Source organism: Bos grunniens, chromosome 1, assembly GCF_055505025.1.
Source record: "Bos grunniens cultivar Pamir isolate PY7600 chromosome 1, Bosgru_T2T1.0, whole genome shotgun sequence".
Taxonomy (NCBI): Eukaryota; Metazoa; Chordata; class Mammalia; order Artiodactyla; family Bovidae; genus Bos; species Bos grunniens.
In genome coordinates, this window is record NC_141165.1 from 40,503,173 (window position 1) to 40,516,238 (window position 13,066).

General features: G+C 49.8%; 1 protein-coding gene and 1 long non-coding RNA gene across 22 annotated transcripts in view; both read left to right on the forward strand.

Annotated features, from left to right (window-relative positions):
• Positions 1–2,189: 2,189 nt before the first annotated feature.
• MED12L (mediator complex subunit 12L) overlaps positions 2,190–13,066 on the forward strand; it is a 364,655-nt gene continuing 353,778 nt past the window's right edge. For 10 of the 21 annotated variants that reach the window (XR_015160227.1, XR_015160244.1, XM_086390521.1 and 7 more), the window contains exons 1-2: positions 2,632–2,957; positions 3,846–4,072. Coding sequence is in view for 16 of the 21 variants with exons in the window: in XM_086390521.1 (XP_086246647.1) it covers positions 3,974–4,072 (99 nt within the window). In the remaining 5 variants the exon portion in view is untranslated. Of the gene's footprint in view, positions 2,427–2,625; positions 2,958–2,997; positions 3,281–3,845; positions 4,073–9,693; positions 9,818–13,066 lie in introns of those variants that run through there. The other 11 variants (XM_086390512.1, XM_086390450.1, XM_086390472.1 and 8 more) reach the window with 5 other exon arrangements.
• LOC147379317 (uncharacterized) lies at positions 8,891–9,806 on the forward strand. Its single transcript, XR_015160335.1, has 2 exons — positions 8,891–9,004; positions 9,696–9,806. It is a non-coding gene; the product is annotated as an uncharacterized LOC147379317 (long non-coding RNA).

A 13,066-nucleotide genomic window follows, 5' to 3' on the forward strand; every position in this document is an offset into this window, starting at 1 on the left:
TCATTACAAAAAGAAAAATTTCCCCCTTTTTTCTTTCCTTTTTTACTGTATCTATATGAAAGGATGGATGTTAGCTGAACCTATTGCAGTAATGATTTCACAATATATGTAAATTGAACCATCATGCTGTATGCCTTAAACTTGTATAGTGATGGATGTCAGTTATTTTTTCAATAAAACTGGTGAAAAACATGAGAATGAAAACTGTGTTAAGGGTACTGAAAGAATCAAAAGATGATTTTGTGCCTCAAGAGTTTGAGGTGGGGGCTTCCCTGGTGGTGGTGGATAGGAGTCCACCTGCCAACGTGGGGGACACAGGTTTGATCCCTGGTCTGGGAGGATTCCACATCCCACGGAGCAACTAAACACAGGCCACTGAGCCCGAGCTGAAGAGCTCGCCAGCTGCAACTACTGAGCCTATGTAGAGCCTGTGCTCTGCAACAAGAGAAGCCACTGCAGTGAGAAGTCCACTCACTGCAACCAGGAGGAGCCCCTCCTCACTGCAACTAGTGAAAAGTCCGCATGCAGCAAGAAGACCCAGGGCAACTAAAAATAAATAAGTAAAAATTAAAAAAAAAAAAGAGAGTTCGAGGTGGGCTTCATACAGGAGTCGACTCTAAGGACTGTCCTTAGGTGGCTATCAGAAAGTGAAGGGCCCAGGAATTTCATATTTGGAAATACGAGTGAGAGCTAAGTGGGGTGAGGGATTAAGAAGAAAAAATTGGATTGGTAGGTGGTGGCAGATTGTGACAGGTACAAATGTCAGGGTGAGGGAACCAGATATCCATGAGAAGTCCATGTAGCGAAATGATGATTTTTGAGGAAGTATCACAGCTTATGGAAGCTATTTTTTTTTTAATTTCACTTTTTTTTTTTAATGTTGAAAGGGCCAAAGAATCCGTGCCAGACTGTCTCAAAACAAGGGAGGGAAAAAGAAGGGAGATCAACAGAACTCTCCTTTTCCCTTTTCCCCAAACACTAGGGACACATTATTAACTCACTTTGATTTAAAAATCTTTATGGTCAGATATGATTTTGAGTGCTTCAAAAGTTTTTCCTTTGTGGAGGCCAGCTGGAGACTGTTGCCTAGGTATTTCAAGGGAAGAATTGAGGTTACATCTCTCAACCTGGTACCACCAAAATACCACTGGTGATCTATCTATCCACACACCTATTCACCCACATCTACTCATCCATCCCACCAGCTAACAAACATCTTTTTGAGTGCCCACCACATGCCAGTTTCCATGCTGTGCACCCAAGTCACCACAGTGAACAACACCGTCCTTTCCAGTGTATGTAACTGTGCTGGGGGCAGGAGAGATTAAACACAAATGGCAAAACTTTTCTAATTGTCACAGATGGGAGATGAGTACTTGGGGGTTCATTATGCTATTTTTTCTGCATTTTGGTTTGACAATTTTCATAACAAAGTTAGATAACTATTTCTCAACCAAGGAAGTTAGATTTGACAGATACCTATATCCCAAGGGCAAGTTCAGCTTTGAAGTTACACCCAAGGTGTTAGTGGAAGAGAAGTCCTTTGGGGAGGGTGCAGGGGGTGGTCGGGAAACGCTTCTTGGTGGACCTGTTCTCTAAAAGTACTTGCTCAGATTGAGTAAAGAATCCGGAAACCACCGGCCTGAATTGGCCTCAGCTGCCTTGGGAAGTGCTAACAGGTCAGAGTCAAGAGTTAAGAACTAGTCTCCTGTCCCCAGTGGCTTATATCCACCGCTACCCGCACCCCGCCCCCCCCGGCCCCATTACCACTGCCTTGGCTTTAAGTCATCAGATTTGAGTAGATAATCAGGTTTAACCAACATTTCCTTGAGCACATACAATGTGCTTGACACTATACAAAGGCTTTGGGGTTAGTTTCGGCTCGCACCATCTCATAGAGAATGGAATAGGAGTCTTGAGAACTCCTCAAGGTGGGAGGAACCTGACCCTATCAAGCAAGAGCAGTTGAGGAACCCATTCCTCGCAATTCCAAGTTGTGGGCAATAGATCAGGAACTTGTGATCAGTTTGCTTCGTGGCTTTGAGCAAGTCACCAGGCCTTCCTAATGTGACTCGATTTCTCTATCTATAAAAGGGGTACAGTAAAACCTTGTAAGTTTCTTTCCTTTTTTTTTTTTAAAAGGACCAGAGACCTTCACTGTCAAGATCCTGGCACGAAGCGAGGGCTCCATAAATGGCAGCCATCATTCCTGGCCAAGCGCGGGCGCATCCTCCCGGGCGCGCCTCCCGCTGGGCCCCTCGGGACAGACCGGGCCCGCCTCCGCGGCTGTAGTCTCGCAGGGCTCGCGGCAGGTGGCCCTGCATCTGGGTGCCCACGCCCCAGAGCGAGCGAGGAGCGCGGGCGGATTGGATGACCAAGGTCTCCCCTGGAGGATCCCCCCGCCCCACTCCACACGCCCGACGCAGGTGAGGTTTCCGGCCCAGGCCACGGGGACAGCGACCTTAACAGAGGTCGAGGCGGACTGCCAGCTCGCGCCGGGAGAGGGGTCCTGGGGGCACCCTCTCCCTCGCCCAGATTCACCCCAGGGCCAGCCCCAGCGCCCGGGCCCGCGGGCTGCGCGCTCTGCGGCTGCGAAAACCCGGAGAGGCGGATCGGAGCGCGCTCGCAGCCAACTCCTCCGCGGTCCGGCAGCCGAGCTGGGCATGCTCAGTGTGGCCGCCGCGCCGCCGTCCGCCAACTCGGAAGCTCGCGCTCCTCGGCCGTGGGGGCGAGAACGCCGGCGGCGGCGAGCCGGCGTCGTCCGCCGCCCCCAGACTGTGGCAAACTTCGCGGCGTCCCCGGAGCTCGTTCGGGCGAGTCTGATACCTTACAAACCAGATCAAATCCAGTCCCCCCTCTCTCCCGCCGCCCCCCATCCCAACCCGAATCATGGAGGCTGTGGCCGCCGAAGTGCCGCCGCTGCCGGCAGCCCCTGCCCACTAGCCGGGAACCAACAGGTAAACTGTCGGAGGCGGGGGGTTGGTGGGGGGAGGAGCTGCGGTCCGGGTGAGGGTTGGGGGCGGCGGGCTGGAGGAGCCCGAGACGCCCACGGGCTCGCTGCTCCCTTCGACGCTCGCTGCCAACCCTCTTCGCGCCCCCTTCCTTCCCCAGCCCCTGGAGGGGCAGCAAAGGGTTAAGTCGGCCCCGAGCCACCGTGAGCACGGCCCCCTCTAGCCGCCGCGACCGCCAGCAGCGCTGCTCGGCGCCTGCCCGGAGCCGCCGAGGGCACCGGAGCCGCGGATGCGCCACCGGAGCCCGGCGGGCGTCTAGGAGGCACAGGGTGCTTCCCCGCCGTCCGAATGCCTGTCCCTCCCCAACCCCCCTCCAGGCCTGTCTCCCTCCCAGCCGGGTCCGCGCCCAGGTGGCGGGGTCTGCGGGGCTCGTGGCGAGCGGGGGAAGGGTCCCTGTCTTAGAAGGAGGGGCGGGGGCGGGCTGCTCCTCAGTCTCTTCTCGGGTTAGGCGGGCCACCCTCGCCTAGGGCGAGCACTTGAGCCACCTGCCTGGGGCGCCAAGAAAAGTTTTTTTTTTCCCCTTCCCCCGTGCCCCTCCCCCACCCCCACCCTGCGCCCGGCAGGGGTGGGTTTGGGTCCATTGGTGAAAAAAGTCACACGTTCCCATCAGCTGCTCCTCCCCCCTGGGGACCGGGTGGCGGGGTGCGGGGAGGGGGGGCGGGTCGAAAGGGAGGTCGGCGCCGCCGAAGACCCCGGCGGACCTCCAGGCTCTCGGGCGGCGGTGCGTCCCGGGGGCTCCAGCGCAGCGGGGTGCCCGCCGAAGTCTGCCCCCATCAGTGCGTGTCTGCGTGCCGGGCAGCGGCAGCATCCAACCTGCTTTATTCCTGCCTGCAGCGCCACAGCGAGTGAGCGAGCAAGGAGGGGGGAGAGGGAGTCTGTCTGCAAAGTGCTGCTCCCTGGTGCTCAGAGGCGGCTGCTCCAGCTCCAACTCTCATTCATTTCGCCGGTTAACATGAGAGATCATGGCCGCCTTCGGGCTTCTCAGCTATGAGCAGAGACCGCTGAAACGCCCCCGGCTCGGGCCGCCAGATGTCTACCCGCAGGACCCCAAGCAGAAGGAGGTAAGGGCGCCGGCGGCCTCCCCGGCAATCGGGGCTGCGCTCCGCAGCGCTGACCCAGGGCCAAGTTGGCCCAGTGGGCATCGCCGGCGCTGCGGGGGAAGGGTCTGCGGAGAGGGACTGGCGGCGGGGGCTGGACCGGGGGGGAGGTGCTGGGGGGACCCCTGGGGGCGGAGACCGAGCAGCTGTCAGGCCCCGCGCTCCCCTGGGGCGCTCGCTCTCCCGGTGCCGGGTCGCTTCCCGGTTACCGGGCCTTGCGCGGCGCAGCCGGGCGCTTCACCCGGTTCTTCCTTGCGGAAACCCTCTTGCTCCCTCTCCCCCGCCTCTGCCTGCCTTATTTTTCTCCCCGCCGCTTCGGTAAATCCTCGTAAACTTTTTGAAAAATGTTGGAATGCAGTGCCTCCGACACAGGTCTTGGGTTTTGCGCCAGCTAAGCAGGGACGGGGGTGGGGTGGGTTGGGGAAGACCTTTTCTGTTCAAATTTTCCACTTTGGAGTGGAAGTTGGTTTTGTCCAGGTGATGAATATTTAGCTGTTTGAAAGTACTTTTGTCTCCCCTCTTCCCTTTAAAAATCAATTTAACAGGGAAACACTGATTTTCTTCCCCAGAGGCGATTGGCTTAATTGCTGGAGGCTGTTTTGTGTATGTAAAAGCAGTCAGGTTACCTTGGAAGGGAATGGGTCCCCGGGTTGCTTGTTTCTTTGAGTGAAATTAATTAGAGAAACCTTCACTCTTGAACTAGCCTCAGTGGCCAGAGTAACCATGGCATTTTGTAGTCATGTATATGTTTGTCAGTAGTTAACAAGTAATTATGTAACAACTCTCCAGTTATAATGATCACCCCTGGCTACACAGTTTGCCCAGGGATTTGCCTTTTTTTTTTCTTTTTTAAGATCACCTGCTACTCAGCTGTGCTTTGAGTTTGCCAGCTGCAGGCCACCCATCCTCTGTTTTCTTCAGCTAAACATGAAGAGAGCACATTTCAGAACTTCTCTTGCTGGGAACCTAAAAAGCTTCTATTAAAAAGTTTACAGGGCCACCAATATCATAATAGCTCTCATCCTCTGGAGAAGGGGACAACAGAGGATGAGATGGTTGGATGGCATCACCCACTCGAGGGACATGAGTTTGAGCAAGCTCCAGGAGTTGGTGATGGATAGAGAAGCCTGGCATACTGCAGCCCCTGGGATGGCAGAGTTGGACACGACTGAGTGACTGAACTGAATATCACAGAAAGGGCTTTGTAAAGAAGCCAGGAGGGTCCTTAAGACTTCCCTTTTGATAAATGTATCTGTTTCAATAATAGAGGAAGAATGCTTGTTCTGGTTAAACTGTTCTGTTGATAATGTTTCACAAGGATAAGGAGTGACAACTCCTTTTAGAGGTTTAGCATGTTAAAGGTGGAGTAATTCAGATAGAAGCTGGGAAGGTTTGACAGGTGGTTCTCACTGGAGGCTTAACTGGAGGACAGGAGTTTGATGAGATTTTGCAGATTTTTCCCCACCCATCTCTCCCTGCTACTCCTACCCAGAAAAAAGTTCAGTATTACAGATGAAATAACAAACACTAACAACTGGGTGTAAAGGAAGTTAATAACAAGCGTTTGTGGCAGAGGATTATTAAAGTTTTGCTGGGGGTCAGGGACACTGGCTGATATTCATTATCATGTAATTAATGCCTCATCACATCTTACCAGAGGGCAGCATAATTGATAGCATCTCCCCAGTTAAGAGGCTTCTCAGATGGTGCAGTGGTAAAGAACCTGCTTGCCAGTGCAGGAGATGTAAGAGAGATGCAGGTTCGATCCCTGGATCCGGAAGATCTCCTGGAGAAGGAAATGGCAACCCACTCCAGTATTCTTGCCTGGAAGATCCCGCATGGACAGAGGAGCCTGGCAGGCTACACAGTCTGTAGGGTCGCAAAGAGTGCGAAATGACTGAGCAGTTGAACACACACAAACACTTGTTTTCTTGTTAAGGAATGGGGAACCTGGGATGCCTTGTGGTACTATTTAACATTTATTCCTTAGGTCAACCCTCATTCAGAATTGGGGCCTCTCTGATTCTGGAAAAAAAATTTTGGATTTTAGGGTCTCATGACAGTTCATGGAACTCTAAAACTAGCAGTGACCTGAAAGCTCACTTTTTAGAACTTCCTTTTGACAAAGTGAGGCCCAGGAGAGGTTACCTGACTCTAGGTGTGTGGTTAAGGGTTAAGCAGAGGAGTTGGACCAGCAAAAACGGTGTCTTCTGTCAAGACCAATACTGTGTTAAGGGTGATTTATGCTAAATTGAGTTGTTCTAATGTTATTCCCTTTCCCCGGAGGCAACCAACATTTTATCTCTCTGGAGCAGAGTCAGAGTTATGTGGGGCTGTAGCCAAATTTGAATACAATATGGAACAGGTGCTTGGCTGTTCTGGGGTGGGGCTGTGGTGAGCAGTGTTTCACAAGCCTCGATTATTTATGCATTGCCTCAAGAGTTCCCTCTTCTCCATCACCTGTACTTCCAATTTTTTCTTTTCCTTTTAGGAAATGTCTTCTGTTTCTTAAGCAGTAATTCACAAGACATCATGGATTTGATGTGATATATAAAAATTCATATGAAATCGTGTCTATATCTCATTTAAAATTTTTATTTACTTGATATTACATATGATTATTTGTCCTGAAACAAGACCATAAATATTAAAACTTTAAAAAGTTCAGTGGAAACCATTGGTGTAGTCCATCAGAGAGACTTGCCCCAGATTGTGGGAAATGCTGACTTTAATGGAAGTGTGAGGTTCCAATACAGGCAGACTGGATTTGGATCCTGGTTCACCCTCTTTGCAGTTGTGTGGCCTGGGGCAAGTTGTGTGACTCCTCATTTGTAAATTAGTATAACTGTGCTGTTGAGAAAATTTTAAGCACTCTGGTTCTAAACCTATTACGTTTTTGTGAGGAAAAACCCACCTCTTGGTAAAGCTATTCTTATTACTGTAACTGCAGCTTTTATTGTTGTTAACTGGTGCTAATAGTGTTCTGGAAACTAGTTCCCAGGGGACAGGATGGAAACTTGCATGAAGACCTCCTGCAGAGAAGTGTGGGGGAGGGGTGAGGTGGGACCTGGAAGCTTTAACTTGCTTGATCAATTGATTCTATTCATTTGAGAGCTTGCTGTGCCTCAGTGCTCCACAGGACTTGAGTATACTTGTGTTACAATACTATATCCTCTGTCCTCAAGCCTTGAAAACAGGGCCTTAGAAAACTGCAAGGGCTCCTTGATTCCTCCCCCTCCTCTCTTACACCCGCCCAACTTGTCCAGTCCCAACTAAGTTTCCAATCCACCTGCTGCTCTCCAGTTTCACCAATACACTTGACTTCTTTTCTGCTTCAGGCTGACTCTTCTCTGCCCTAGGGCTCCTACACGTGCCACCTGGATCCCATCTGCCTTTCCACCCTCACTGCACCATTCCACCTCACTCTTCTCACCCAAGCCTGTGGTTAGGAGGGTCAGCTTTGGAGCCAGTGTGCTTGGGTTTGAATCCCGGCTCTGCTGTTCACAATACTTCCTTATGCTCTCCGTGCCTCAGTGTCCCCTCTTGCAGATTGGGAGTGAGAATACTTCCTTCTTTGTAGGACCGTTGAACGATTATATAGGTAATAAACATAAAACACTGAGACCAGAGTAAGGCATGGTTTCAGCACCCAAATGTTTGTTGTTCTAAACTCCCGTTGGCCTGCTTCTTCATCGTTCAGGTCTCAGCCCAGCAACCTCCTCAGAGGCCTGTCTAGTATAAGTATGTAGTTTGTAATTATGTATTTATTTGTGTGTTGCCCCCTGCCCCCGGTGGATCAGTTTCCCCAGGGCAGGGACCAGAGCCGCTTAGGAATCACGGAAGTACCCGGCGCCTCCTGCAGTTAGTTCTAGGATGCCCAGGGCATAGGTACTTGCAGGAATGTAGGCATGAAGTAGGAATGAATGAAGAGAAATCTGGTAACTGAGGGGTGGGGTGTTAGGGAAAGTCTAGGTTAAAGCAGCTTCCTTGCCATCTACTTTGGAGGCTACAAGGCTGAAAGCAGAGGGAAACTGTAGAATTATGAAGGAAGAGGAGTTTTTACTTCTGGGGTAGAAGAGGCCTAAACAACTGAATAGTAGTAAATGTTTTTAGGAAATCAAATTAGTTAGAAAAATAGGTTGGGGCATCAGTGAGATTTCTAGGCATCAGAAGCCATAGAAGCCCACCAGCAGGGTCCTGGAGGATGATGGCCTGGTGTACAGGGACATGGGCTGCCCAGGGACAATTGGAGCGAGGTTTGGAAAGGGGTAGGGTGGGAATGGCTGCGTGGGGATAACGTGTCAAACTCGGCACACCTGTAGGGCTTGTTAAAAACAGGCGGCTGGGTTTTTTTAGATTGAGTAGGGCTGAGAGGGGGGCTCCACCTCATTTGCATTGCTAACGAGATCAAGGTGATTGAGCAGCTGGTCCAGGTCACTTTGAGGCACTGACCTAGAGAGAAGGTGGCATCCAGTTCTGCAGGGGCTGGAGAGCATTTTCCATTGCAGGCAGGGCAGGATTAGATAGCTGTCAATTTATGAGGCTGAGGTTGCAGTAGTTTAGTCTCACAGCTCATCCAGGGCATGGTAGGCTTTCCCCAGAAGGTGTCCCCTCCCTTAGCTCTAAGGGAATGAGATGTCTTAGGCCCTTCCAGTGTCTTTCCATCACACTTGGAATAAAACTCAAACTCCTTACCAAGTTATGCCTTCAAGGCCCTACCAATCTGTCCTTGCTCACTTCCACAGCCACTGCCTGTAGTTGGACCCCCTGGCTCTGCCTCCTGGCCGTATCACTTACTGCCTGTTTGGCTCAGATCTGACCTGTGGAATGGGATTCTCACCTGTTCCTACAGATAAGATTTGACCAGTCCTGGCACACAGATGTCGCTCAATACAGGTCAGCTACTGTTAGTATGACCCTTCCCTCATTAAATGATCCCAGGGCTTCCTTGTCCTTAGAATAACACACACAGGACTCTGCCCTTGGAGGGCTGGCTCCTTCGTGACTTGCTTAGCCTCCTCCAGGCTGTGTGGTGGGACCACCTCTCTCCTCACACGCCCAGCTCCTTGTGTCTGCATTCTTGTCCCTCGTTGCTCCTGTGGTCATGTCTCTTGTCATTTACTTACAGAGAATCCCGGGCAAGGAGGCCTTCCTGTGGCCCATCTTTTCTCATCCTTGTTAGTTTATTGTTTTGTGTTAATTTTTTTTTTTTTTATAATTTTACTTATTTTTATTTTTGGCTGTGCTGGGTCTTTGTTGCTGCGCAGACTTTTCTCTAGTTGCGGTGAGTGGTGAGTGGTGGATATTCTAGTTGCGGTGCGCAGGCTTCTCATTGCTGTGGTGTCTGCTGTTGTGAAGCACGGGCTCTAGGGTGCTTGGGCTTCAGGAGTTGCGCTCCCTGGCTCTAGAGCACAGGCTCTGTAGTTGTGGACCAGGGATTGAACTCGTGTCTCCTGCTTTGGCAGGCGGATTCTCTTCCACTGAGCCACCAGGGAAGCCCCTGTTAATACATTTTGTACTGCTTGTCACTGTCTGAAATTCCATTATTAGGGTCCATATCCTCTCCCTTTTCTTCCTTCCACACTAGGATGTCAGCTGCATGGGAGCAGGGGCTTGTCAGTGGTGGTCACGTTGGGATGAGACTAGGTGCTCAGTAAATAGTTCTCGAGGAAATGAATAAAACGCAGAAAGAACTCTGAATGAGCAATTGTGAGTATTTATAACCTGACTGTCCCAATGCTTGTTTTATTTTGGTAACGCCTATTTTCTTGTTAGCATCTAAAACCCTTAAAACATTAAATGCTTATTTTAGCCACAGCTGGGGAGGTTGAGGGGAGGGGAGGGAAAATTTGTTTCTCAACGATCTTTCAGAGGGGGGATGTTGATGAAATTGTTCTCAAGGACAGACAGGTTGACCAGTTCCCCGGGGGGAATAAAAGGCAGTGATGGTTAAAGAGAAAACTTAGCTCTGAGATGAATTGACTGGCCCCAGGGCCCCATGATGGAGAAGGAAATGGCAACCCACTCCAGTATTCTTGCCTGGGAAATTCCATGGACAGAGGAGCCTGGTGGGCTACAGTTTACGGGGTCACAGGTGTTGAACATGACTTAGCGACATAAACCACCACTGCCAGGGCCCCATCATTTACCTCCCTCAATACCAGTGTTTGGGAGGGACGTCTATATTTAACTTATGCGGAGATGCTGGCCTGAGACCCTTAGGCCAGAACCAATGTAAGAAGCACTGGGTCACATTTTCCTGCTTCTCACAGGAGTGTTGCCACCCAAATTTCATGGCAAAGGAACTCGAGCGGTTGTCATTTCTCAGGGGCTGCCATCGCCTGAAGGAGCATTGTCAAAGATGCTCCTTAAAAATGCTGCCATAATGCCCTGCCTCCGCTCCAGACCTGCTGAGTCAGAATTTCTGGGAAGGAGATTGAGGAATTTGCATTTTAAACATGCTTTCTAGGTGATTCCTAAACATACCAGAAGTTTTGAAAGCCACTGCTTTAGTTTGTGTCTTTACTTGTAGAGACTGTTATAAGCCAAACTCCCCCTTAATTCTACCTGCTCCCCGCTATTTGGTGTGTTGGAGTCTTTAGATAAAGATGCTGTTCAAAGTGTTAGTATACTGCAGATGCATTTAGCTGCTTTTGCCCCTGAAGTTCTGTTCTAAAACTCCCAGCATAGGCTTGTTTTCCATCAGCTGTACGTGGTTTATGGCAGACTAGAAATCCATGCCCTGGGCTGGAGATATTCACAGCTCCCTTTTGCGTGTACTTGGCTAAGCTACTCAGTGCTTCACTTCTTGCTTTGTCCCATGAGCATGTTCTTTGAACATATTGGAGGTGATAGAATTTTATGTTTGATCATGGGCCTGGGCTTTCAGTTAGGCTTTTTGGGAATTTATGTGAGGCTCTTCACTTGGTGAGCAGCCACCATTCTTCAGCCTGGTGGATATTTCACTTAGGCTGGCACCTGCATATATAAAATGTGATTCCTTAGGAAGATGGAAGACCAAGAAGGGAGGTCTGGAAGGCAAAGTGGCTTGAGTGAGCACCAAGTGGGAGAAGATGAGGATGAACGGAGCCCTAGGATTTTAGTTGAGGTAGTTAGCAGTGCCTCTCCCGGTTGTGTGTCCGCCCAGGTGAGAACAGAGGTAGGAGAACGGAGTAAGTGGAAATTCTAAAGAATTGCGATGTTTTGGGTTGGCCAAGAAGTTTGGGTTTTTCCATAGATGTTGTAGGATAAACCGGAACAAACTTTTTGGACAACCTGATGCTTGTTCTGAAATGCTCTTTTAATGAGGCTCTGAACCCCAAGTGTGAGACTTCTTGACAGACTAGGCAGGAATTAGAGCAGGTGGAGGGATCTGTAAGGAGAGTGAACATGATTAAAGGTTTCCTTTCCCAGTGTTCCCTGCGCAGTGATGAGAGGAGCTGGTGGACTTAGCCTGGAGAAGGGCTGACCTCAGGTCTGATTTGGGAAAGCCAGGTGGGGAGAGAAGTCCAGTCTGAGAAGGGAACATGGAAATACTTGGACTTTTCATCGTTTTTAGAAGATTTCTGAAGTTGGATGATGGTGACAGGGGAGTTCATTATACTATCCTATTTCTCTGTTTTGGGAAATTTACATTAAAAAAATGTCTTCTGTTACACAGTAAAATGATTTCTACTTTAAAAATATGCATGTCTACATAATCTGGAAGAATTATCACCCACATGTAGATAATTGCTCTCTCTTGAGAGTGGGTTTATTGTTCACTTGCTAAGTTATGTCCGACTCTGTGCGATCCCATGGACTGTATAGCCTGCTGGGTTCCTTTGTCCATGGGATTTCCCAGGCAAGAATACTGGAGTGGGTTGCCATTTCCTTCTCGGGTGGGGGTCTTCCCCACCCAAGGACTGAACCCATGTCTCTTGTGTCTCCTGCATTGGCAGGCTGATTTTTTACCACTGTGCCACTAAGAATGGCTTTAGGGGTGATTTTTTTTTTTTTTGGTTACTAATCTGTATTCTATGTTGTAACAGTTGATGTGCACTACCATTGTTACTGGAGGACATAACTTTCAGATCAGAGATCAGTCGCTCAGTCGTGTCTGACTCTCTGTGACCCCATGAATCGCAGCACGCCAGGCCTCCCTGTCCATCACCAACTCCCGGAGTTCACTCAGACTCACGTCCATCGAGTCAGTGATGCCATCCAGCCATCTCATCCTCTGTCATCCCCTTCTCCTCCTGCCCCCAGTCCCTCCCAGCATCAGAGTCTTTTCCAATCAGTCAACTCTTCGCGTGAGGTAGCCAAAGTACTGGAGTTTCAGCTTTAGCATCATTCCTTCCAAAGAACACCCAGGGCTGATCTCCTTCAGAATGGACTGGTTGGATCTCCTTGAAGTCCAAGGGACTCTCAAGAGTCTTCTCCAACACCACAGTTCAAAAGCATCAATTCTTTGGCGCTCAGCCTTCTTCACAGTCCAACTCTCATATCCATACATGACCGCAGGAAAAACCATAGCCTTGACTAGATGGACCATTGTTGGCAAAGTAATGTCTCTGCTTTTGAATATGCTATCTAGGTTGGTCATAACTTTCCTTCCAAGGAGTAAGCGTCTTTTAATTTCATGGCTGCAGTCACTATCTGCAGTGATTTTGGAGCCCAGAAAAATAAAGTTTGACACTGTTTCCACTGTTTTCCCATCTATTTCCCATGAAGTGGTGGGACTGGATGCCATGATCTTCGTTTTCTGAATGTTGAGCTTTAAGCCAACTTTTTCACTCTCCACTTTCACTTTCATCAGGAGGCTTTTTAATTCCTCTTCACTTTCTGCCATAAGGGTGATGTCCTCTGCATATCTGAGGTTATTGATATTTCTCCCGGCAATCTTGATTCCAGCTTGTGTTTCTTCCAGTCCAGCATTTCTCGTGATGTACTCTGCGTATAAGTTAAATAAACAGGGTG